Genomic DNA, 27,234 nt, shown 5'->3' with positions numbered 1-27,234 from the left:
CAGTGACAGGTTGGGGAGTTACTCAGATCGAGACTCACTGCCAGAGAAGAAACTAGTGTCTGTGTGCATGTAGTAGCATTTGGCCGGAGCAAGGAGTCTAAGTATCCTTTATGTTACCAATTCACAACGCTGAGTGGAAATCTTATGCTAGAGTGAATCACAGACCATAACCACAGGAGGCACTTATATGCAAGACATCCTGCAACTTAGAAAATTGTGTGTGTGTCCCACTCAAAGCAAGGCCTACTGTGTGTTCGAAGAATGTTCCAACAGAAGGGCGTGCTAAACTATAGTTTAGTTTAACGTTGTAGATTAGTTACCAAAACAAATCCATCTACCATCTTTACCTCTGCAAAAGTCCCGCTATTCCCTGCAGCTGCGTCCAGTTTTGGCGAGAGTGAAACCTCCTTGTTAGCTAGTTTGTTAGTTAACATTTCAAACAGGTTGCCTGGGTCCAATAAGCAACTAAGGCATTATAACTTGAACGGTAAGGAGTCGTATACCAGTTAACGTTAATACTATAGCGAATTGGTTAGGTTACTAACGTTAGCTCATCTGATTTTGTGCTGTGACTTTATTAGCCAGCTAATTTTCACACACTCATATTTGATCAGTTAAGTTGGCTAATGTTGCTCAACATTTCTCTGGCTAGCTAACGGATAATTCGATCCAGCTAGCAAGATACTTAATTAACAATGCCAGTTGTTTTTACACTTCATCACCTTCTCACCAACCTCTTCGTTATCGTTCAGGGGCCTGTAGCTGGCAAACTAACGGCTTTCCGCTGTCTTTCCAGAGTGCACGCTAATACTGTAACTAGCAAATTGCCTGTCTCTTATCTCTTCGTGCTGCATTCTGTTTATGTGAACGATTGGCTGAGCCTTGGGAACAGCCAGTATTGCTCCAAACGCGCATCACTCGTTCGCTTACAGCCAGTAGTGATTCAAAGCCTCTTCCCCAAAAACTTTTCTCATCGGATCTACACGAATCATATAAGTCACCGAATTATTTGATTAAAAACGGCACATTTCGCCGAAAGGTGACTAGTTTGCATCCCTGCAGTCCAGCTCCAAAACGTAAGAAATCACTTTTCACTCAGTGTTAACTCCTCCCACATAATCGAATCCCTTCCTTGTTTTTTCACGCGTTCCACCCTCCTCTATCTGCGGAAAATGGGAGTATCTCGACGCGGCAATGTTTTTTACCGCAAAGGAGTGGACAGTATGCAGTGTACAGTACCAAATCACAAGACTGAACTCGCTAGAAGTAGGTCTAATTGGCGTAATTCATAGCCAATAGAGCGCCACCAGTATGTTTGATTGACAGGTAGATACTTCAGTTGTGGTGGGGGAAGGGGTCGTTGAAGTTGATGGAACCGCCATCTTGAAAAGTGCTCTCTGATGGTCTACCTTTTCGCGCCTGTCAGAATCACTTGTAAACATTAATTTTTTTTCTTAGGATTTGAATGTTCCTCGCTTTTAACACTTTAGGCTAATGGATCAATAAGCTACATGCCGGGGACTCGCCATATACCGCTGTTTATCGGTACGTACTTGCTTGCTATTCCATGCAGTTCTGAGGAGACACGAACAGCACTGGACCAGCTAACTCGCTAACCGGAGCAACACTAACTTTAGCATTTTCTCGTTAGCTCCCGGTAACGTTGCTACACCGATGTATTTCACTTGTTGTATCTTGTAGTCAATAGTTAAGGTAAGTTATTGTTATTATGTGGGACTGAAAGTCGACTGGGGTCGATTGAAATACACAATATTGTTAGCTAACGTTAGCCGTATTTTAGTGTTCGACACCGTTTGGTTTGGCCTGTGCTCTGGTTAGGGTACTTCCGAAAATGCTAACGTTTGCTAACCAGAGTTAGCTAGCTAGTTTGCATGTTATCCAACAGTGTTTATACCTCTTTCCTCTTTACAGATGTTGGTATGTTTTAGCTAACTAAAGTAGATACCATAGTTGGAGCGTCAAGTCTTCCAAAATAACAACCTTGTTGACATCTATGTTACCTAGCTAGCTAACCAATATCCGGCTAGGTGGGTAACATTCATGTTTGTTGGCTAGTTAGCGTTTGCTTTTCGGGTAAATATGCTTTGAAGTAGTTAACTACTAACTAGTTACCTAGCTTGGAGATACCGGGAAAACACTTTTGTATTTTGCTAACTTGTTGTTTTGTTCTCAAACTCCAGTTAGCCAACTTGGCTAGTTAGCTATCAATTAGCGGTCTATTGATGTGTTGTATGTAGCTAGCTAAGTCGTCTTTGAATTGTTTTAAGATTCTCCAAGTCACGCGAAGTATTGCATTTAGCTAGTTCAGTTTCTGATCCCAATAGTTAACGTTACATAACCAGCTAGCTAGTTCCAGCTTGTCCTGATATATCTCTATATTAGTTAAGTTACCTAGCTTGATAGCAGACTCGTAAAAGTAGTGTACAGTACGAACACTGAACAGCAATTAGCCCCACTTGTTAGGGAAAACAGCAATGTAACGTATATGTAGCCCTTTGCTCTGGGCAATGTATTATACTTGGCAAACAAAAGTAAGCCTATAGCAAAACACATTACCTAGGTTGGATGACACGTTCTAGTTTAGTTTACATGGAACAGTAGCTACAGGTTGTACACCTGATAATGTGTCCATCATTGGGCGTTACAGAAAAGCCCCATACAATCCGCCACCATAGATTTTTTAACTAACCTGTTCATAGCAATAGTTTATTCCTTCTAGATTCTGTGTGGGGGGGAGCAGGTGTTGGAACTGGTTCAGGGAACAGACCCTGGAAAAGGAAAACGTATATATATTCAAGGAACAGAACTGGGAACGAAAGTGACCTATATTGTTCTGGAACAGAACTGTTATTTTAAAACCATGGGAACACAAACAAATTAAACAAAATGCTTACACAAAGCACTCTCCCCTGTCAATCATTAACTTCTTCCAGTGTCTGGCTGCCAATTGAAAGTCTTTAGCTGTGTTTGCGGCTTGTAGGCTACCTGCCACTCCCCCCGAAGGAGGGGCAGGTAGCTGATGTTATTCAGATAATGGGAAGAGGTTTTTAATTAGACAATGTATTAACTTTTTGAATGCTAGCTAGGGATACTATAGTTATTACATTTCACATTGGCCTCGTTAACCACAAAAAGGTAAGACGTGGTTTTATCTCTGGTGCCGCTCTGCACACACAAGCTTGTTAGATAGCTAGCTCTGGTACAACATTAAGACAACTGAAGTTCAAAGACATTCAAAGTTCCTCCGTAGAAGCCGCTCCTCCGTTGGTATAATTCTGTGGGCTTTATTCAGTGTGTCATCACAAGATGCCCAGTGCTTCAAGCTCAGCCTCATTCATCCTCTCACTCTCTCCCCACTTGCAAAATTTCAGTTGCATCTCGCACCCTACACTTACTTGGCTGTCCATCATCCATGAAAACAACTCACTGAGCTATAGCTTGTCTGCTCCATAGCAAGCTGCTCTATCTGCACTGCATGATTGGTGAAGTAATTTAATTTAAAATCAAATTGTATTTGTCACATGCAACCTAATAGTGAAATGCTTACGTACAATCCCATAACCAACAATGCCGTTTTCAGAAAATATTTATACAATAAACTAGTGAGGAAAAAGGTTACACAATGGGGCTATAAATAGGGGGTACCGAGTCTGTGTAGGGGTATAGCTAAATGTAAAAACAATATGATTTAAAAAAAATAATGTTTTTTTAAAAAGAACAGAAACATATAAACCGGTACTTGTTTTTGGTTCGAACTGGTTCGGAACTTTTATTTTGCTGGTTGGAACAGTGGAACGAAGAAAATTTAAAATGGTTCTGTTCAGGACAAACTATTGCAAATACTTTGCCCCCCCCCCCCAGGGATAGAACGGAAAGGTCATTTTTCACATGCAATTGTAGACAGACATTTCAAAGATACTTCCTTAGTTCTCGTTTCATTGGAGAGAAAAAAAGTATTTCTAAGGACAGGTAGTTGAAAATCTATGATGGGTGTTTGTATGGGGCATTCCTGTAACGCCCAGTAATGGACACCAACCATCTTTGTACACCAATCTGGTTTATTGAACATATTGCATGTTTTTGTTTTCACCCACTGGGGATTGGCTATCCAGTATTCTTTGAGTGTCCTGTCTTTTTCAACTGGGGCTGATGGGGTTATGCCTTAAATATGCACCATGCAGAAATCGCTCTGCCATTTCCTGGTTGCTAAAATTCTAATAGTTTGCCTAGTTTAAGTTTGTAGAGAATCATTGTACCATCTAAACCCCTGTGAAATATAGTTTTCATATTCAGCTGTTTGAAGTTGGCGTACAAAACCCAAAAGTAAAAGATGCAAAAATGAAACTTCAGCATAGAAATAGTACACATATCTTTAATTCCCGTTGAAAGCAAGTCTAAGAGGTGGTAGATCTGTTAGAACTCACATTTCTATGTGAATTTGTTGTGGTCCCCCACAAAGTTACACATTGTAGCTTTAAATTATGGAAATTGGAATTAAGTGCTCTCATAAGCCTTCTCAGTAGCTGCTGTTTTCCAAGGAGAGCAAACACTTTTGCTATACCAGAGGGCTACTACAAAGCAGGATCAATAAGTTAGCCAGCTAACTGTTAACTTGATAAATAATCTGGTTCATCAATAGTGCTACACAGGATTTTTTTTGGGGTGGGGGGAGGGGGTTGCATTGTAACAATATATCTGGCGATAATAGTAGAATTATAGTGTTTCACAGTATTACTTACCTGCCAGTGTTGTGATATTCACCTATTGATTTCTCCTGCCGGCATGGCATCTGTCAAAATACTAAAGCTGGTTTGACTAGCTGTTTTATCTAGTGGGAATCGCTATCATTTCCTGGTTGCTAAAATTCTATGCTGTTCGCTCAATTTCAGTTTGAGAAAATAAGCACTGACTAGTGTAGGGAATCATTGTACCATCTAAATCGCTGTGAAATATATTTTAATTTACCAAAAACAGCTGGTTTTACAGCTGTTTGAAGCTGGTGGACCAAAACCGAAAGTAAAAGGCTCAAGTGTGAGTTCAGCCTTTTACTTTTGGTCTATCAACTAGATAGTACAATGAATATCACAGCCAACCACAACACTGGCAGGTAAGTAATACTGTGCAACACTATTTTGTGCAACACCTGTCAGGTGGATGGATTATCTTGGCAAAGTAGAAATGCTCACTAACAGGGATGTAAAATGTAAGAATTTTGTGTGTATGGAACGTTTCTGGAATCTGTTATTTCAGCTCATGGAACATGTTACCAACACTTCACATATTTTATATTTTTGTTCAATGTAGATGTCTGTTTTTGGTTGAGGCAATTGCACCATGCCTAGTTTAAGTTTATTTTTCTCAAATTTAGAAAGTTATTTCAGAATATTTAGGAAACTTAGCCAGCTAACTCATTTATCCTTCTTTGTAATATACCCCTCTGGCAATGGTTAGAATTAAGGATGCACAATATATCGGTGAACAATTTTTTGGAATCGGCCAACATGAGCTAAAAATGCCAACATTGGTATTGGGCCGGTGTCTAGTTTAACATCGATGTCAAAGCTGACGTGCATACCTATAGTGGGGAGAACAAGTATTTGATACACTGCCGATTTTGCAGATTTTACTACTTACAAAGCATGTAGAGGTCAATTTTTTTAATCATAGGTACACTTCAACTGTGAGAGATGGAATCTAAAACAAAAATCCAGAAAATCACATTGTATGATTTTTAAGTAATTAATTTGCATTTTATTGCATGACATAAGTATTTGATCACCAACCAACCAGTAAGAATTCTGGCTCTCGCAGACCTGTTAGTTTTCCTTTAAGAATCCCTCCTGTTCTCCTCATTACCTGTATTAACTGCACCTGTTTGAACTCATTACCTGTATAAAATACACCTGTCCACAGACTCCAACCTCTCCACAATGGCCAAGACCAGAGAGCTGTGTAAGGACATCAGGGGTAAAATTGTAGACTGCACAAGGCTGGGATGGGCTACAGGACAATAGGCAAGCAGCTTGGTGAGAAGGCAACAACTGTTGGCGCAATTCTTAGAAAATGGAAGAAGTTCAAGATGACAGTCAATCTCTCTCGGTCTGGGGCTCCATGCAAGAACTCACCTCATGGGGCATCAATGATCACGAGGAAGGTGAGGGATCAGCCCAGAACTACACGGCAGGACCTGGTCAATGACTTGAAGAGAGCTGGGACCACAGTCTCAAAGAAAACTATTAGTAACACACTACGCCGTCATGGATTAAAATCCTGCAGCGCACGCAAGGTCCCCCTGCTCAAGCCAGCGCATGTCCCGGCCCGTCTGAAGTTTGCCAATGACCATCTGGATGATCCAGAGGAGGGATGGGAGAAGGTCATGTGGTCTGATGAGACAAAAATAGAGCTTTATGGTCTAAACTCCACTTGCCGTGTTTGGAGGAAGAAGAAGGATTAGTACAACCCCAAGAACACCATCCCAACCGTGAAGCATGGAGGTGGAAACATCATTCTTTGGGGATGCTTTTCTGCAAAGGGGACAGGACGACTGCACCGTAATTGAGGGGAGGATGTATGGTGCCATGTATTGCGAGATCTTGGCCAACAACCTCCTTCCCTCAGTAAGAGCATTGAAGATGGGTTGTGGTCGGGTCTTCCAGCATGACAATGACCCGAAACACACAACCAGGGCAACTAAGGAGTGGCTCAGTAAGAAGCAACTCAAGGTCCTGGAGTGGCCTAGCCAGTCTCCAGACCTGAACCCAATAGAACATCTTTGGAGAGAGCTGAAAGTCCGTATTGCCCAGCGACAGCCCCGAAACCTGAAGGATCTGGAGAAGGTCTGTATGGAGGAGTGTACAGGGAATGTATGATCTCTGTAATTGCAAACAAAGGTTTCTGTACCAAATATTAAGTTCTGCTTTTCTGATGTATCAAATTCTTATGTCATGCAATAAAATGCAAATTAATTACTTAAAAATCATACAATGTGATTTTCTGGATTTTTGTTTTAGATTCCGTCTCTCACAGTTGAAGTGTACCTATGATTAAAAAAAATTACAGACCTTTACATGCTTTGTAAGTAGGAATAACTGCAAAATCGGCAGTGTATCAAATACTTGTTCTCCCCACTGTATATGACGTAATGACATACTATGGAACGCCATTTTGGGACTTTGCGTGTCAAAAAAGATACCCGTCAATTATTGACGGGTTAAATAAGCTTTGGCTTATTTTGAGGGCTAACGGCGTAGTCCACTATTGTGGCTAATCCTTATTGTGGCTAGCTTCACATAGATGGGTCCAACCACCATTAATCATATAAGAACTGTCTTTAAAATTATAGTTATTTTAGATGATGAAACCTAGCTATATACTGAAACAGATTGACGTTTTGCTACGGTTGAAGTCAAAGTTTACATGCACCTTATCATTTAAATGCATTTAAACTCAGTTTTCACAATTCCTGACATTTAATCCCAGTAAAAATTCCCTGTCTTAGGTCAGTTAGGATCACCACTTTATTTTAAGAATGTGAAATGTCAGAATAATAGTAGAGATTTATTTCAGCTTTTATTGCTTTCATCACATTCCCAGTGGACCAGAACTCTACATACATTCAATTAGTATTTGGTAGCGTTGCCTTTCGATTGTTTAACTTGGGTAAAATGTTTCGGGTAGCCTTCCACAAGCTTCCCACAATAAATTGGGTGAATTTTGGCCCATTACTCCTGACAGAGCTGGTGTAACGGAGTCAGGTTTGTAGGCCTCCTTGCTTTCACGCGCTTTTTCAGTTCTGCCCACAAATTTTCTATGGGATTTAGGTCAGGGCTTTGTGATGGCTACTCCAATACCTTGACTTTGTTGTCCTTAAGCCATTTTGACAGAACTTTGGAAGTATGCTTGGGGTCATTGTCCATTTGGAAGGCCCATTTGCGAACAAGCTTTAACTTCTTGACTGATGTCTTGATGTTTCTTCAATATATCCACATTTTCCTACCTCATGATGCCATCTATTTTGTGAAGTGCACCAGTCCCTCCTGCAGCAAAGAACCCCCAAAACATGATGCTGCCACCCCTGTGCTTCACGGTTGGGATGGTGTTCTTTGGCTTGCAAGCCTCCCCCTTTTCCCTCCAAACATAACTATGGTCATTATGGCCAAGCAGTTCTATTTTTGTTTCATCAGACCAGAGGACATTTCTCCAAAATGTACGGTCTTTGTCCCCATGTGCATTTGCAAACCGCAGTCTGGCTTTTTTATGGCGGTTTTGGAACAGTGGTTTCTTCCTTTCTGAATGGTATTTCAGGTTCTGTCGATATAGGACTCGTTTTACTGTGGAAACTTTTGTACCCGTTTCCTCCATCGTCTTCACAACATCCTTTGCTGTTGTTCTGGGATTGATTTGCACTTTTCGCACCAAAGCACGTTCATCTCTAGGAGACAGAACGCGTCTCCTTCCTGAGCAGTATGCCGGCTGCGTGGTCCCATAGTGTTTATACTTGCGTATTATTGTTTGTACAGGTGAACGTGGTACCTTCAGGCATTTGGAAATTGCTCCCAAGGATGAACCAGCCTTGTGGAGGTCTACAATTTTCTTCTGAGGTCTTAGATGATTTCTTTTGATTTTCCCGTGATGTCAGGAAAAGAAGCACTGAGTTTGAAGATAGGCCTTGAAATACATCCACAGGTACACCTCCAATTGACTCAAATTATGTCAATTAGCCTATCAGAAACTTCTAAAGCCATGACACAATTTTCTGGAATTTTCCAAGCTGTTTAAAGGCAGTCAATATAAACTTCTGACCCACTGGAATTGTGATAGTGAAATAATCTCTCTGTAAACAATTGTTGGAAAAATGACTTGTCATGCGCAAAGTAGATGTCCTACCCGACTTGCCAAAACTATAGTTTAACAAGAAATTTGTGGAGTGGTTAAAAACCCAGTTTTAATGACTACAATGTAAGTGTATGTAAACTTCTGACTTCAACTGTATGTTTTGGGGGAAGAACACTGCATCCGTGAGCTAGCTAGCATTTTTTAATGACCAGCACTGTAGGTGCATGAGACAACTTTACCAGCATCATAGTGTACGTATCGATGACATATGAAATACGAGTGATAGTCTAATCGATGTGTAATAACTGTGTACATTTATGAACACGTTAAATTATAATGTGCAGTCATATTCAGGTCCTGATTGGTCAACAAGCTTATTTGACATTTCAAATAGTGTTATTTGACATTTTTTGACATGCAAAGACTCAAACGGCATCCATTATAAATCCTGGTTCAAAATTAAATGACTGAACAATGAAACGGCACAGCAAGTAAGTGAAAGAAATCGGTTTTGATTGTTTTACTGGTTATGGGGACATATGTAAATGCCAACAAAATGCCAACTTTTTGGTGTGTGTGTAACCTTTTATTTAACTAGGCAAGTCAGTTAAGAACAAACTCTTATTTACAATGACGGCCAAACCCGGACGACGCTGAGCCAATTGTGCGCCACCCTATGGAACTCCCAATCCCGGTCGGATGTGATATAGCCTGGATTCGAACCAGGGACTGTAGTGACGCCTCTTGCACTAAGATGCAGAGCCTTAGACTGCTGTGTCCGTGTGTGTTCGTTATTTAACTCATGCTTAAAAGACTGCAAAAATGTTAAATATCGGTATCAGGGTTTTTTTGCATGGAAAATATTGGATATTGGTATCGGCCAAAAATGTCATCGTTGCATCACTATTTAGAATAGATGGAAACTAATGGCTGACAGTGCCTATTGCTGTTTGTGGCACGGGACTTTGTTCAGTCTTCGGTTGTGTTCCTGGTTGATCATAAAATCAGTGTTTTACACTCATTATTTGGTTGGCTATGGTAGACAGAATTAATGCCAGACAACCAATGTTATCCATGTCATTCATTTTGACCTCTGTGTACTGGTGTTTTGAAAATCACATTGTTTTGTATTTCATAGAGCAATGATTTGAGTTGCACACTTTCATCAAAGCATGCATGTGCCTGGACAGGGGCCAATGTCAATTCTCCCCCAGCCGCCGCTTAGTCTATGAATAAACTTTTTCCTCTCAGCCATTGATGAATCTGAGGTGCTGGTTTAGCATAAGCCAAGATGGCTGCTATGTAACCTTTAACCCTATTTCTCACAGGCTTCCCCACAAGAAAATACTTAGGTTTTTTTTGTACTGAGGGCCAGGTGTACACAGAGGAAAATCTGTTTATTTTGAGTCATATGCCTATTGTGTGCATTGAACATATTTCACTGCATGGTTCCTACAGCGAGTTCTTAACACAGTGTTATGTTGCCTCTTAAAGGGGAAATAAGCAGTTGCTATATCAGTTTTTTACTTCTAAATTTGTTTTTTGTCCCCATTTATTCTTGAAGAATGTAACTTAAATGCTTCATGGGATTAATTCAACTGTTGTACCCCATCAGCACCCAACATATATAAGCTTTTTTTAACTCCCATGTTTGTAATCAAAGTAAACAAACACTATATAGCCTCAACATGGTTAAAACTATGATTTTGGTATCATAATGGTCAGTCCATACATCCAAAGCTCTCTGAATTTGACTGTTACATTTTTCATGCCCCATCCCTCTGTCCTTTACCGAAACAGTGGAGGAGAGTTTGCTTTGTTTCCGCTCAAACTACCGTTTGGTGTAGTATTCAGTAGTCCGCTGTTAACAGTCAAAGGTTTTTGCATGTCAAGATAAGATATTGGACTGATGATGCAAAATGCATCATGATGATGATGATGTGACACTTTGCTTCTTAAAAATCCTATAATTTGACTGCTGATAATCGCATGCAAAACATTTCTGAACTATCAACTAATTGGGGGGTGGGGGTACCAATAGGTGTTTGAGTGGTATTTTCCTTTAAAATGTGACAGTGATTTGACCAAGTTCTGTGCAAGCAATGACGTTGCCAGTATGTTTGCATGAGGAGAGATTTGCTGAGTAGAGCTTCTCTTAATGCTTTTAAGTTTAAACAAAAAGTGCATACACCTTCTGTTTTGGGCAAAGTTGTTGGGATGATGACAAGGAAGTGCAGTCTTTTCCTACCATGATGGAAAAAACATGGTTTACCGGCCCAAATACTTTCCTAGGGCTTTGTTTGTCTTATGACCTAGGCTAAATATTTGTTTTCAGCAGTTTATCATATTACTTATTTTAGAAATTAATGTTAATTCAGTTAATTACATATCTTAAATTGCTACTTGTTTCAGTAGCACTTAATATTTAACATAATAAATCTCACATAGTAAATACCAAAAGTTGTTTCCAGTGCAGGGAGTAATATGCTCTGATGGCTAAATTCGGTTCTTTCTTTCAGGTGTGCGTTGATCTGTTGAGGCCGAGGTGGTCATTCTGCTGTATGTGTCCTGTGTCCAAAGGTCTCTCGTCACTGCTGTCTGTGAAGCCTGTAATGGGCCAGAACTCCCAAAGAGCACAAGCATTATTTTATTTTTAACCTCTGGACGGACTCTACCCCAGTCAGGTACGTTTGTGAAGCTATCAGTTTGACCACCTACTTTCCATTTGACTACCTCCTCTCAACCTGCGCCGTGTACTTTTAGTCACTGAGTGTTTTCCCATTTGCCTTATGACCATTTTACTTCCTTGCAGAAGCATCATGTTTTGGAAGTTTGATCTACACACAACGTCTCACATTGACACCCTCCTGGAGAAGGAGGATGTGACTCTGACTGAGGTGATGGACGAGGAGGATGTTCTGCAGGAGTGCAAGGCCCAGAACCACAAACTGGTGGACTTCCTGGTGCGGCCTCAGTGCATGGTGGACCTGGTCACCTACATCACACAGGAGCCAAGTGATGATGTAGAGGAGAAGATCAAGTACAAGTGAGTGAGATTCATACACACGGTTTTGAGAATGATTCTGAATTTCTTTCAGCTTCCCTTGCGTTCATGTGTTTACGTCATAAGGGAATACCCTTACAACCCCAAGGGGGCAAGCATGACTTGCTAGGCTGTCATTAATACAGGAACTTTGTGTTTTGTGTAGTTGGCCAGCTGTACTCGGTAAATCACCAAATGATGTATTTGCGCTATTTGCAGGTACCCCAACATATCGTGTGAACTCCTTACCTCGGACGTTGGACAGATCAATGACAGACTGGGAGAAGATGAAAGTTTGCTGATGAAACTTTATGGATTTTTGCAAAGGGACTCTCCACTCAACCCTTTACTGGCCAGCTTCTTCAGCAAGGTCCTTAGCATCCTCATCGGCAGGAAACCAGAACAGGTGAGATCAGTACAGACCGCTAGTCATAATCAGTGTGATTTTGAACATGCTGCCGTGTCTTGTTAAAGCTTGAGAAGAAGAGTGTCTTCTAAACAAACTATCTCTTGTAGATTGTGGAGTTTCTGCGGAAGAGGGAAGACTTTGTGGACTTAATGATTAAACACATAGGGACCTCCGCCATCATGGACTTGCTGCTCAGAATGCTGACCTGCATTGAACCACAGCAGCTCAGACAAGATGTCTTAAATGTGAGTGTTGGAGTTTTCTTAGTTTTGAAGTTTCTGTCCATTTTCTTAATGATTAATCATCACCTGTAACTTAATGATGACACCTGTCCATTTTCTTAATGATTAATTAATCACCTGTAACTTATTCATCCACAGTGGCTGAATGAGGAGAAGGTGATCCAGAGGCTTGTTGATATGGTCCAACCTTCTCAGGATGAGGATGTAAGTTGCATTTCATTAACCATTTGTGTGGAGTACTGTTTCTTCAGACAGTGTTTTTACAAGTCTCTCTCTCTCCTCACGCAGAGGCACTCCAACGCATCCCAGTCTCTGTGTGAAATAATCCGCCTCAGCAGAGATCAGATGTTCCAAGTGCAGGGCTGCTCTGAGCCTGATCCCTTACTGGCCACACTGGAAAAGTAAATCAACAACCTCTGCTTGATTCTTTCAGCGAAGAAAACTTGTTGCTATCATGATATTCAAAGTATGACTTTATTGTCCTGGCAAAAGCATGATATTTTATCCCCCTCCCATTTCTCAGACAAGAGACTGTGGAGCAGTTGCTATCCAACATCTTTGACAAAGAGAAAAATGACTCTGCCATAGTCAGTGTAATTCAGATTCTCCTGACACTCTTTGAGACACGAAGACCAGCGTAAGTTCACAATGTCCTGTTTTGGGTTTGATGTTGGTTTGGTTGTGTGGTATAGTGTTTTAAGATACTATTAGTGATGAGTTGTTAGACTTGTCTGATATGCTGCTCTTTTGTTCAAGTCCTGGTTATTTCTGCATGTTAATGAATGTTGCACTTTACCTAATGATACCCATAGCAGGTGGTAACTGTAACAAAAGGCTTGCAAGTTTAAGAGATTACATGTTACCTCAAACACATTGCGGGTGATAACTGTAAAGTCTATAATACCCCTGGAGACCCAGTTACTATAGAAACAAGGTGGCTTTATTCATGTCGGGAATCTAACGAGAAGTGTCTGCCGGTTTGACAACGCACCTCCTTATTGCATTTCCGTTTTTGTGTGTTACACTTGCATTCAGTAGTGTCTATGAATCACATTATTATTATTATTATTATTATTATTATTATTATGATGGAATAAATGTATGCAATTGTGTATTTTTTAAATGCACATAGTTCTGACCTTGTCTATTAATGTGTTTTATGTGGACCCCAGGAAGAGTAGCTGTGGCTTTGGGGATCCTAATAAAATACTAAATACTTTTTGTCATGTACAGGTTCGAAGGCCATTTGGAGATCTGTCCCCCTGGTATGAGCCACCCATCCTTCTCAGTCAATCAGAGCATTCTGGAGGCTGTCAGGCCCAGGCTCAAAGACTTCCATCAACTGCTGCTGGAACCCCCAAAGGTAATACTTTACATACCTATAGTGTTACACACACACACACACAGTAAAAAGTGCACACATTTCTTAGATTAGTAAGCTCATTAGAGTAGGTTGTCCTCCTTGCTATCCACTTGAGTGAAATATAACTACCACAATATTTTCAATAAACTTATACTACATTTCTGTTTTTTGTGATCCTGCTATCTCAAACTTTTTAACTTTGAGTCATTTATCTTCAGAGGGTGGTCCTTCTTCTAATTGACTCTACATGTGCACCCCAATGGTGGTTTTATTTGCATTACCAAGTTAAATGAATATAGACTGAACGAGACCCTGATTGTTCCTTTCATCCCCACATTTGCAGAAGAATATCATGAAAACCACATGGGGCATGCTGGACCCCCCAGTGGGCAACACCCGGTTGAGTGTGGTCCGTCTTGTGGCCAGCCTCCTGCAGACCAACACTCATATTATCAACATGGAGCTGATCAACCTCAACACTCTTGGAGTCATACTTGTCAGTTGCCTGTCTTTTTGTGTTTTTTACTTGTTTTGGCGTACTAGTTTTTCCTACCAAAACCAGCACCATGATCTAGACTTAATGCTGTGCACAGGGTTTTCACTTTCTTTTGACACTGGTTCCCTTACTACCCCATCTCATAACCAAGGTCAACAGGAATGATGAGCATTTCAACAACTAGATTTGGGATGTGTAATTAATGGCTGTCTTTCTCTCTCCATTTATTCTCAGGACATGTACTTCAACTATATATGGAATAACTTCCTACATATACAAGTTGAAATCTGCACTGCGATGATCCTAGCAATGCCCCCAGCCCAAAGTGAAAACCCCGAAATCAACAGAGATCAGGACCAAGAGCCTGTCAGAGAAAGCCACCTCATCAAACACGTGAGGCTTTATCACCCTTTATATCGATGGCATTCATGTCAGACAAGTCAATTAACTGCTTTTTGCTCTGTGTTTTAGCTGTTTCAGAAGTGCCAGTTTATCCAGAGAATTCTTGATGCATGGAGCTCCAATGAGAAGGAGCAGTAAGTACTGTTGTCTTTTTTCTCATTCCACTATGAATTTTAGACCATAATGCTATTGTTACTAGACCACTGGACTTTGCATATTTTTCTAACTCTCTTATGAGCTGTTTGGTTTTTACCCTTAACAAGGCTGAATGTAGTGTAAGAAATGTCACCATAATGTTCATATAGGCTTCAATACGCGTGTTTTTCCTGTTTCAGGGGTGAGGGTGGACGTAGACGGGGCTACATGGGGCACTTGACCAGAATAGCCAACTCAATAGTGCACAACAGTGACAAGGGCCCCAATGGTGCGAAGATACAGCAGCTCATCTCAGGTGAGTGTGCTTTGAGGTGTCATGTCCCATCAGAAATTAAGTTGGAGCTCCTAAAATGAATTACTGTATTGAGGTGGAATAGACTAATCTTGTGTTATTTATATGTGTGACTCATAAAATGGCGCTGGAGAAGGTTGACGTTTTTACGTGCCCCCAATCGATTGTTTTTTGTTCGTTTATTTGCAACTTATTTTTTCACAGATTTTGCACATAATGTTTCCGCTACCGTCTCTTATGACCGAAAATAACTTCTGGACATCAGGACTGCGATTACTCACCACGGACTGACAAAATCCTTTTTTTCCTTTAACGAGTCTGACAAGCCCGACGCGAACAATATACCGCTTTCTCGGAAGCAGGCCCAGATCCCTGTGATTTACGTGAAGAGGAGGCGGAGGAAAAGTGGCCAGTACGGGCTGCCTTCTGAGAATTCGTAGGCGATCAAATAAACCCCCACTTTTTATTTTTTATTTCACCTTTATTTAACCAGGTAGGCTAGTTGAGAACAAGTTCTCATTTACAACTGCGACCTGGCCAAGATAAAGCATAGCAGTGTGAACAGACAACACAAAGTTACACATGGAGTAAGTAAACAATTAACAAGTCAATAACACAGTAGCCTTCGGTTATGCTAGCAAATGTGCAATCTTTGGACAATAAAATAAATTACCTACGCGAAAGATTAATCTACCAACGGGACATTCAAAACTGTAATATATTATGCTTCACGGAGACGTGGCTGAAAGACGACACTATCAACATACAGCTGGCTGGTTATACGCTGCACTGGCAGGATAGAACCATGGTGTCTGGTGGCAGCTATGTATTTTTGTAAATAACAGCTGGTGCACGATATCTGAGGAAGTCTCGAGCTGTTGCATGCCTGAGGTAGAGTATGTCATGATGAGCTTTAGACCAAACTATCTACCTAGAGTTTTCATCTGTATTTTTAGTAGCTGTTTACATAGTGCCAGTCTCTGACTGTGGCAGTAAGACAGCATTGAATGAGCTGTATTCCACCATTAGCAAACAAGAAAACGCTCACCCAGAGGCGGCGCTCCTAGAAGCCGGGGACTTTAATGCAGGGAAACTTAAATCCGTTTTACCAAATTTCTATCAGCATGTTAAATGTGCAACCAGAGGAAAAACAAACTCTGGACCACCTTTACTCTACACACAGAGACGCATACAAAGCTCTCCCTCCATTTGGCAAATCTGACCATAATTCTATCCTTCTGATTCCTGCTTACAGGGTAGCCTAGTGGTTAGAGCGTTGGACTAGTAACCGAGCTGACAAGGTACAAATCTGTCGTTCTGCCCCTGAACAGGCAGTTAACCCACTGTTCCTAGGCCGTCATTGAAAATAAGAATTTGTTCTTAACTGACTTGCCTAGTAAAATAAAGGTACAATTAAAATAAATAAAAAAAGCAGGAAGTACCAGTGACTAGATCAATAAAAAAGTGGTCAGATGAAGCGGATGCTAAGCTACAGGACTGTTTTGCTAGCACAGACTGGAATATGTTCCGGGATTCCTCCGTTGGCATTAAGGCGTACACCATCAGTCACTTGCTTCATCAATAAGTGCATCGATGACGCTGTCCCCACATTGACCGTGCGTACATACCCAACCAGAAGCCATGGATTACAGGCAACATCCGCACTGAGCTAAAGGCTAGAGCTGCTGCTTTCAAGGAGTGGGACTCTAACCCACAAGCTTCTAAGAAATCCTGCTATGCCTTCCAATGAACCATCAAACAGGCAAAACGTCAATACAGGACAAAGATTGAGTTGTACTACACCGGCTCTCACGCTCATCGGATGTGGAGGGTATTGCAAACCAATACAGACTACAAAGGAAAGCACAGCTGAGAGCTGCCCAGTGACACAAGCCTTCCAGACGAGCTAAACTACTTCTATGCTCGCTTCGAGGCAAGTAACACTAAAACATGCATGAGAGCATCAGCTGTTCCGGGAGACTGTGATCATGCTCTCCGCAGCCGATGTGATGACCTTTAAACAGGTCAACAGGGCCAGCAGGGCCAGACGGATTACCAGGACGTGTTCTGCGAGCATGCGCTGACCAACTGGCAAGTGTCTTTAATGACATTTTCAACCTCTCCCTCTCCGAGTCTGTAATACCAACATGTTTTAAGCAGACCACCATAGTGCCTGTGCCAAGAACACTAAGGTAACCTGCCTAAATAACTACCCACCCGTAGCACTCACGTCTGTAGCCATGAAGTGCTTTGAAAGGCTGGTCATGGCTCACGTCAACACCATTATCCCAGAAACCCTAGACCCACTCCAATTTGCATATCACCCCAACAGATCCACAGATGATGCTGTCGCTATTGCACTCCACACTGCACTTTCACACCTGGACAAAAGGAACACTTATGTGAGAATGCTATTCATTGACTACAGCTCAGTGTTCAACACCACAGTGCCCTCAAAGCTCATCAATAAGCGAAGGACCCTGGGACTAAACACTTCCCTCTGCAACTAGGTCCTGGGCTTCCTGACGGGCCACCCCCAGGTGGTAAGGGTAGGTAACAACACATCCTCAACACGGGCCCCTTGGGTACGTGGTCAGTTCCCTCCTGTACTTCCCGTTCACTCATGACTGCACAACTCCAACACCATCATTAATTAAGTATGCAGATGACACAACAGTGGTAGGCCTGAAAAATGTCAAGACAGCCTATAGGGAGGAGGTCCTAACCTGGCTGTGTGGTGCCAGGACAACAACCTCTCCCTCAACGTGATTAAGATAAAGGAGATTATTGTGGACTACAGGAAAAAGAGGACCAAGCACGCCCCCATTCTCATCGACTCTGCTGCAGTGGAAGCAGATTGAGAGCTTCCAAGTTCCTTGGTGTCCACTTCACCAACAAACTAACATTGTCCAAGCACACCAAGACAGCCGTGAAGAGGGCATGACAAAACGTTTTCCCCCTCAGGAAACTGAAAAGATTTGTCATGGGTCCTCAGATCCTCAAAAGGTTCCACAGCTGCGCCATCGAGAGCACCCCCTCTCCCCCTCTTACACGGCTGCTACGCTGTGCTGCTACTCTGTTATCATCTATGCATAGTCACTTTAATAACTCTACCTACGTGTACATATTACCTTAACTAACCGGTGCCCCCCCTGTGTGTTGTCTTGCTATTGTTTTACTGCTGCTCTTTAATTACATGTTACTTTTATTTCTTATGTTGTTTTTTAACTGCATTGTTAGTTAGGGGCTCGATAGTAAGCATTTCACTCTAAGGTCTACTGTTGTATTCGGTGCCTGTGACTAATAACATTCGTTTTGCTTTGTGTTTCAGAGCTCACAGAGGATGACAAAGAGAGATGGGAGGCCTTCACTTCTGGTCAGCTAGCTGACACAAACAAGAGAAACACTGTAGACCTAGTAAGTCTGATCCAGACACCTGTTACTCGATGCCAAAATGTTTGCAAAGTATTTACACTGGAAGTTGAGGTGCCAGTAGTGCCAAAGCTGTTTGAAGAAGGTCTAATGGTTGTCCTCTTAGTAATAAGGTTGTTTGCATTGTGCCCTAGGTGAACACACACCATATTCACTCATCCAGTGATGATGAGGTAGACTTCAAGGACAGCGGATTCCACCAGGATTCCTCTCTACAACAGGTAAGTCTGTAACTGGATAAGACTGTAGACGCACTGCTAAATCTGCATATTTATAGTGTTTGTAATTGTTGATAACATTATTATACTGGACTTGTCTCGTAGTAGTACTGATATATGATTTAAAAACTAACATTAAACATGTAAGTATGCATGTGCTCTTAATCTTGACTATTAACCAATAGCTACAGTACTAGCCAATTGTTTTGAATTGTAGAACTTGAAGACTTTTGTAAGTGCCAAGACTATATCATTATCGTTGGTCCTGGGTTTGCCAGGCCTTTTCTGATTATCAGATGCAACAAATGACGTCCAATTTTATTGAGCAGTTTGGCTTCAATGACGAAGAGTTTGCCGATCAGGATGATGTCGTGGAGTGAGTACTGATCCTGCATGATGTTTTGTTCATAACCTACTATTACATTGGTTGTGGTTTTTTAATGAGGGTTTGGGGAGACTAGAACTCTAATATATTATCTGTTTAACGTAGCAAAGGTGTGCAAACCAGTTTCTTTCTCTGCACAAGGTTTAGGTCACATGTTTGTAATTTAACATCTACATATGAAAATAAATGCCACTGTTTGGATAGTGATATCTCTAGTGTGGAGAAATAAAGCTGTATCTAAATTGGATGCCAGTTTGAATTCGGCAACACACGAGTCAAATTTCTTTATGATTCCATATAACTAGCTGTTATTATACAGGCCTACCATTAAATTGGATACATGACTGTAAAGTTCAAAATACTTGTCACTGTCAATAGACTGGTGGTTTGCTTGGACCAGAGTCTAGAACAGTAACTTTGTAATTGGAAAATTCAGTGTAGTTTGGAGTAAGTAGCACACTTCTGCCCTCTATGCCACTTCTGTCTGGATCTGGTTGTTATGTGGGGAATCTGCTAGTGTTTGGGTTCCTGTGGAGAATGGCTGATGGGGTTTCTGCAAAAGCTGTTTTTAATGTGAGTTAGTGTGCCATCATTGTCCTTCTACCTGTTACTGGGCCTCTGTCGGGAGGAGTCCTGAAGCCATTTTGTGAAGTCATTGTCTCACTAATATAACTAAACTAAACTCTTTTCTTTAACATTTCAGTATTCCCTTTGATAGAATATCAGACATCAATTTTTCCTTGAATACAAATGAAAGTGTAAGTATTTTAATGTAATGTATTATACAATTATATAGAAATGGTTGTCCTTTCCAACTGTGCTCTAGGCTAGATGTAGTAAAAATAAAACTGCTACACTAACTCCCAAAACATTGAAGTTCACCATTTTTATAATGCTGTACATAGTATTAGCCAATGCTGATGTTTGAAATTCCTTTACTTATGAATATGAAAAAGGTGCACATACTTATTTTCTTTGTTTTTTCTCCATGTACAGTAAATGAAGTGGAAGCATGTCTTTTTGTGCATCTTGTGCTTTACCCTGGTACTGGTGTTGTCTTCCAGGCAAATATAGCTCTGTTTGAGGCCTGCTGTAAGGAGAAGATCCAGCAGTTTGAAGATGCAGGCTCTGATGAGGAGGACATCTGGGATGAGAAAGATATCACTTTCGCACCTGAAGCTCAGAGATGTCCTCGGTACGGCAGCGCCTTTTGGCCATAAGTAAATTAAATATCTGAAATGACTAACGGCTTACCTTCTGAGGCCTATTCAAGGCACCTGCTGATTATTTTAAAGACTTCTGTCCATTTTGTGACTTGAACCATTAGGAGCTCTGGCAGTACAGATAGTGAGGAGAGCACAGACTCTGAGGAGGAGGATGTGAAACGTGATCCCTTTGAGCCTAACAACGCCAGCTCTGATGACAGAATGGAGGTGGACACGGGTGAGGGTGAGTGATTGTCCCGGACTGACACGGTTGGGTTGGTGGTTAGGTAGGTCTGTCTGGTGTGATCTCCTCAAGAAAATGCTGCATGATTTGTCTTGGCTGGCTTTTTTGTGACGGTTGCCCTGTTGTTTCAGGGCCTGTGTGGACAGCTAACTTTGACGACATACCCATGGACACTGGGAGTTCTACGTCGATCAGAGCACCTGGCCCAGCCACCACTACTGCCACAGCATCCCCTTCCTCCCCTGCAGTCCTACCAGAATCTGCGGGATGGAGCTCCCCCAATGCTTCCCCTGACACAGCCACGGGCTGGGCAGACTTCTCTAGCAACTTCTCACCAGTCAAGTAAGGGTTCATTCCACCAGCCTCGGTCCCAAGACTTTATGTGGCACGATTGCCGCACACGTTTCCATATTGTTATCCTCCCATGTACATGCTATATAGAAATATGTGGACACCCCTTCAAATTAGTGGATTTGGCTATTTCAGCCACACCCGTTGCTGGCAGGTGTAAAAAACCAAGCACACAGTCATGCAATCTCCATATACAAACATTGGCAGTAGAATGGCCTTACTGAAGAGCTCAGTGACTTTCAACATGTCACTGTCATAGGATGCCACCTTTTCAACGAGTCAGTTTATCAAATGTCTGCCTTGCTTGAGCTACCCCGGTCCACTGTAAGTGCTGTTATTGTGAAGTGGAAACGTCTAGGAGCAACAAAGGCTCAGCTGCAAAGTGTTAGGCCACACAAGCTCACAGAACGAGACCACTGAGTGCTGAAGCGCTTAAAAATAGTCCGTCCCCGGTTGCAACACTCACTAACGCTACAGCATACAATGACATTCTAGACGATTCTGTGCTTCCAACTTTGTGGCAATAGTTTAGGGAAGGCCTTTTCCTGCTTCAGCATGATAATGCCCCACTGCACAAAGCGAGGTCCATACAGAAATGGTTTGTTGTGATCGGTGTGGAAGAATTTGACTGGCCTGCACAGAGCCCTGAATTCAACCCCATCAAACACCTTTGGGATGAATTGGAACGCCAACTGCGAGCCAGGCCTAATAGCATGAAATCAGTGCCTGGCCTTGCTAATGCTCTTGTGGCTGAATGGAAGCAAGTCCCTGCAACAATGTTCCAACATCTAGTGGAAAGCCTTCCAGAAGAGTGGAGTCTGTTATAGCAGCAAAGGGGGGGACCAACTCCATATTAATGAGCATAATTTTTGGAAAGAGATGTTCGACAAGCAGGTGTCCACATACTTTTGGATGGTGGTGACTGGTGTTCAGTTTATTCCCTTTCCATGCATTCTATATTTGATTTTGGCTATTTTAGGAGGACAAATTAAAGACCTTTTACTTTTGATCTTCCAGCCCCAAAGATCCTTTGAGGAACAATTCCCCAGTAGCGATGGAGACCTGCATAGGGACAGGAGACCCCTTGGGTGTCAACGCACCACTGCAGCCTGAAGGTGAGCTTTGCCACAGTGCCATACAGGAATAAGCATTTTACTTCTTACTCATTGATCACTGTAATGATGCTATCCCTGTGTGATGTCCCAGTTTCTGACCAGTGGCCAGGGGACGAGGCAGCCCAGCCAGCCAGCTCCCCTGGAAGGAAAGCCGGAGGCTCGGACGCGGAGGAGACTATCACCACTGAGACGGTCACCAATGGATCCATGAAGGAGACAGTTAGCCTTACTGTAGATGCCAAAACTGAAACGGCTGTTTTCAAGAGGTACGGCTTCTGATAACACACCATACCCCTTTCCCCCTGTCACCAATCCTTCCCTTACAACACAGCCATTCACCTCACAGTGCATGTGGAATTGACCTCTGCGCCTTGCCAAGTTTTCTCCCTACACTGGGTGATTTCCAGCCAGGCAAGGCAGGGACACTCCAGTTGACTTGTATAAATATCGATGTACCATTTACGTATCACCAAATCTTCCCAACCTACATTGCTGTCCTTTTGTTGTTTGAGAAACTGTCCTTCACTTTAACTGCAACACTTACAACATGAGCTTCCTCTTTCTCTCTGGTGTGCGTGTGGCTTCAGAGTGTTGAAATCTTATCGGTATGTACAGCCAATTGGGGGGGAAAAGTCTGCTGTGTCTTGTTTTCATGTCAGCCACTGAGTTTTAGTTTTGTTTATTTGTAAATTATTAATTATTTTGCCATCTCCATATGCATGTCTATCTCCGATGTAATGATTTGGTCGTTGCTCGTCCTCAATGATGTCATGAAATGGCCATCGGCACTCAGGATTAGCCATTCCCAGGCTTTCTGAATTGGCCATTTTCTCTTTGTGGTGTGGATTGGCGAAAGCGGTCTTCATTATGTATCCACCCTTCCCTGTGCTGGTATCTCATTGGCTTCAGTTCGCAGCACATGGCATTGAGGTGGCTGGAATAAACTGGAGAGATGAGTCTTAGACTAGCAGTAGAGTAAGCCTGTTATCATGCAAAACTCGGCTCTACTTGAAATTAGCTTCATTTTTTAAATTGCATGTAAAAATCAAAGACCTTCAAAATGCTATCTAGGTAGTTGTTTTTAGTGAATACACTTAACTGTGCCAGGTTATTATGAATTGGTTCTAAATTGACTTGCCTGGTTAAATTAAATAGCTTACCTTACAACTTCCTCTTCAATGATTATGTAACTTTGGCTGTAGAACCCAAATACATAATGTCCTGGTGCGTATTAGTTTTGCATAGTAATCGCGGTGGTTTAATGACAAAAAGCAAGACTGATGGCTGACATGAGTTTGATCCATTCAGTGAGTTTCTAAAATGGTCATAATCACCCCATGCTCTGCTCCTCAAAGCAAGCTCACCCTTAAAGAGGTAAACTCCTGTAAGTGGATGGTCAGAGAATTTGCTGCTGCTTTCCATTTAGTGTACATTATGATCCCTGCATCCATTTTTAACCGCCAACCACATTTCAACACTTTTTTTCTTTACCCCATCGCTTTGTGGTCTTTCTGTCCCATTCTGCATGCGTCTGTCTTTTCTGGCCATTGTCTTAACGGGGGGGTCTGTATATTTAGAAATGGCAAGAGCTCTGTAAATTTGTTCCTTTCCTCTGCAGTGAGGATGAGAAGTCTACCTCAGAGGACACATCTGCGAAGTACACTGTGGGGGAGAGTAGAACACCAGAGAAGGGTGTGTCTGCATCAGTCCAGCCTGCCAGCAACTGTTTGAAACCAAGGTCTGGCTCCATGACCATACAGTGAACTCATACCTTCACTGGAACGGTCTAGCACTAGTGAGCTGTTTTCAGACATGCTGTTGTATCTGTTCTAATTGTCCACCAGCAGCTCATGAGCTCCTCTAATTTCCTCCCTTTCAGCAGTGCAAAACATTCAGATACAGAAAAATCTAAAGTCTCCAGTGATGCTGTTAATGGTCCTCTAGAAGAAGGAACAGCAATGGACAAAGCCAAGTAAGTGGCAGCTAGAATCAAAGGTTGTGCTGCGGATTTCCACAGTCTGGCATGTCTTATAACTAGTGTAGTCATCCAGAATGTTACATTGTAGCCTCTCTTTCTGCACCCCTACAGAACACAGCAGAGTGTGACCTCACCAGAGGCAGCTGTGAACGGCCCGGTGTGATATGTGGTTCCTGCCAGCCTGTTCCTGCAACTCACAGCTCTCTGCCTGGATCACCAGTAGAGGGCAGTGCAAGCCCAGTCAGAGCTGCTGCTGCACTAACTTCAACAGATCAGGACCAGCAATATTCATAATAGGCTATTACAGACAGTTGTACAGAAAGTTGGAACTGAATGAAGAGCGAAATGTAATGGATACAGATTTTTTTTTTTGCATTCGTTTATATACTATTGTTCTTATGAGGTTCTGTCCATCTTGCCACTCAGTTAAATAGTCATGTTGATATAGTTAAAATGATTGTATGAATAAAATATTTTATAAAAAAATGTATACAGTAACAGAAGATTAATAACTGAAATATACCAATTGGAACACTTAGTGTGACCAAAAGCTGTTTTTGATAGGGTTTCCTCCTGCACAAAATCAAAAAATTAAATTTCCTACTAAATACAATAGCTGCCATGAAATGTTAATTGGAAACCAATGTTGGTCTATTTGTCAGTACGCGTGTTAGTAGGGATTCAGAATGATTTTTAAATATTCAAAGTTTATTTTGCCACAGGTATTATTTTGTAAATGTTTCTTGTATCCTTTCAACATGAGCAAGATTTGAAAACCTTTGGTATAGTTTTTAACTTAATTTATTATTAAGGTAGATGATACTAAGAGCCATACACATGGGGGTGTATGTATTCCGCAGATTCTGTTGCAAAACATTTTTTTTTTAATTAAGCATTTCTTAACGGAACGGGGAGGGACCTACCTGAATTTGTCCAATAGAAACTCATTTTAATCTGTTTTGGTTCTTAACTAAACAGATTGCGTAATGAATACACCCATGTTCTCTCCCCCTTGACAACATTAAACTGTACAAACCCCAAGATGAATAACTGTAGAAGATGGTTTCCAGTTGCATGTAGCTAGTGAGTGTTAACACTGTCTGAAGGCTCGTGGTAAATGGGTCCCATTTTAAAACTTTTCCCGTATCACTCAAGTCAACCTTTCTACCTGCAAAATGATGGGGATGTAATGCATATTCTTGGTATTGCTTCAATCATGCATCAACCATTGATTCTTTTTTTTAATAAAAAGGTATCTGTGCCAGCAATGGGAAAGGGGTAAACTATTTATATAAGCACTTTTCTACCCTATTTTCCCCAGATATTACATTTCACCTTGTATTGTGTTAATCTCAAGATAATTATTCCTAACATGACATTGACTCAGGGCACTGTTTGATTATTCTCCTGTCAGGAGACTCCTGATGTCTTACTGTAATTACTAATTGTGACTTGTCTCAACTTGCTTTCAAGTTTATTCAATGGTAAATTCTCCAAGAGTATTGCTGAACTTCTACATCCTCTCACGCCTCCTTGTGAAATAGGTCAGAGTTGAATATGAATGTTAATATAAGATTTAGTTCATTACATTCACTTAAACTGTTCTCAGCAGCCCTGATCTATCACGCAGCAGGTAGCCTAGTGGTTCAAGCATTGGGCCAGTTACCAAAAAGTCGCTGGTTCAAATACCCGAGCAGACAAGGTGGGAAAATGTCTGCACTTAACCCCAATTCGCTTCAGGGGCTATGGCTGACCGTGTAAAACACATTTCACTACATTTATCAGCTGTATGTGACAAAACAAACATGTCTAAATGCTGCAGGGAGAGGGGAGGAGTGTTTGTCAGTTAACTTATATGTGTAAAGCTAGTTGTTAGTCTGTACTTAAAACATGAATTGTATAAAGCCCACATGAAACACTAGTCAAGGGTTAGGTAAGAATGTGTGAAATTCTAGGTTCAGAAGAAAAACACCCACCACTCCTCTGAGCTGCACGTCTCAGATTGGGAGCACTGTCCAATCCCAGAAATTCTGAGACGATAACTTCACTTTAAAAGCAAAGAGTGGTTTGTTGTACCCTGTACCTATACCAAATTGAGTAAAAAATAAAATGTTAACACTTAATCTAACTGAATGAAGAGGTCAAAACAATAGAAAGACCTATACATAACAATTATCAATTGAGTTATATTGCAACTTTTCTGAGGATGTTGACCATTAGGTTGTCATGCGATTGTTGTACTGACAAAGTTTTCAGCAGGTGGCACTATTTCCCAGTGACGGCCTGGTTTTCCAAAAGCATTTTAAGGTTAAATTCATCGTTAACAACTTCGTAGGAGCATCATTAAAAGCCATCGCTACTAAAGTTGCACTTGAAAACGGACGTTATTTACCTACTGCCTCAGACCACTCACAGAACAGTGAAGTGCGTTGTTAGATGCGTTTTTTCCCTACCGAATCACTTAATACACTGAAGATCTCCGCTAAACTGCCGATATAGACCGCTGTTAACTTCACAACAAAGTTGACTACGAATACAAAGTTGCCAGTGTCGGAAATTGTTATAAACGTGAAGGATAAAAAATAATCTTAAAATGAAAACCAAGATGACTACCAGGGGTTTATGCATCAGATTGAGCAACAACAAAAAGTATACATTACTATAAAAAAAAAAACTGAGCCCCACCCCCACACTCGCTACATACAGGTATGCAAACTAGTCACCTTTCGGCGAAATTCGCCTTTTTTTTTATCCAAAATTCGGTGACCTACAGTTGAAGTCGGAAGTTTACATACACTTAGGTTGGAGTCATTTAAACTCGTTTTTTAAACACTCCACACATTTCTTGTTAACAAACTATAGTTTTGCCAAGTCGATTAGGACATCTACTTTGTGCATGATACAAGTAATTTTTCCAACAATTGTTTACAGATTGTTTCACTATAATTCACTGCATCACAATTCCAGTGGGTCAGAAATTTACATACACTAAATTGACTGTGCCTTTAAACAGCTTGGAAAATTCCAAAAATCATGTCATGGCTTTA

At 41.5% G+C, this 27,234-nt stretch overlaps 1 protein-coding gene across 5 annotated transcripts; it reads left to right on the top strand.

Annotated features, from left to right (window-relative positions):
- Positions 1 to 1,300: 1,300 nt before the first annotated feature.
- LOC110509312 (serine/threonine-protein phosphatase 6 regulatory subunit 3) lies at positions 1,301 to 25,456 on the top strand. 5 transcript variants are annotated; one of them, XM_021590452.2, is made up of 26 exons: positions 1,303 to 1,545; positions 11,376 to 11,540; positions 11,669 to 11,902; positions 12,119 to 12,305; positions 12,416 to 12,553; positions 12,689 to 12,754; positions 12,839 to 12,951; positions 13,074 to 13,187; positions 13,784 to 13,913; positions 14,257 to 14,409; positions 14,644 to 14,802; positions 14,881 to 14,945; positions 15,147 to 15,262; positions 18,591 to 18,676; positions 18,826 to 18,912; positions 19,239 to 19,285; positions 19,998 to 20,052; positions 20,359 to 20,489; positions 20,622 to 20,743; positions 20,875 to 21,085; positions 22,112 to 22,209; positions 22,301 to 22,475; positions 22,797 to 22,814; positions 23,828 to 23,947; positions 24,089 to 24,181; positions 24,299 to 25,456. In XM_021590452.2, exons 3-26 carry the CDS (start codon positions 11,676 to 11,678, stop codon positions 24,348 to 24,350), a joined length of 2,763 nt encoding a protein of 920 aa, XP_021446127.2. In that variant the 5' UTR covers positions 1,303 to 1,545; positions 11,376 to 11,540; positions 11,669 to 11,675; the 3' UTR covers positions 24,351 to 25,456. The 5 variants fall into 5 exon arrangements, with proteins under 5 accessions (XP_036826595.1, XP_021446127.2, XP_021445985.2 ...); XM_021590310.2 differs by having other exon boundaries at positions 19,206 to 19,285; XM_021590261.2 differs by having other exon boundaries at positions 1,304 to 1,545; positions 19,188 to 19,285.
- Positions 25,457 to 27,234: the final 1,778 nt, after the last annotated feature.

Source organism: Oncorhynchus mykiss, chromosome 1 (genome assembly GCF_013265735.2).
Source record: "Oncorhynchus mykiss isolate Arlee chromosome 1, USDA_OmykA_1.1, whole genome shotgun sequence".
In the NCBI taxonomy this organism is placed as follows: domain Eukaryota; kingdom Metazoa; phylum Chordata; class Actinopteri; order Salmoniformes; family Salmonidae; genus Oncorhynchus; species Oncorhynchus mykiss.
The sequence above is the reverse complement of the archived record's forward strand: the minus strand, read 5'-3'. Positions and strand labels throughout refer to the sequence as shown.

Bases quoted from the DNA above. Each gene is read 5' to 3' on its own strand.
- LOC110509312 (XM_021590261.2), top strand. From the start codon at position 11,676: ATGTTTTGGAAGTTTGATCTACACACAACGTCTCACATTGACACCCTC. The intron at 11,903-12,118 runs GTGAGTGAGATT...CGCTATTTGCAG, and splicing joins GAGGAGAAGATCAAGTACAA to GTACCCCAACATATCGTGTG. The intron at 18,677-18,825 runs GTAAGTCTGATC...ATTGTGCCCTAG, and splicing joins AGAGAAACACTGTAGACCTA to GTGAACACACACCATATTCA.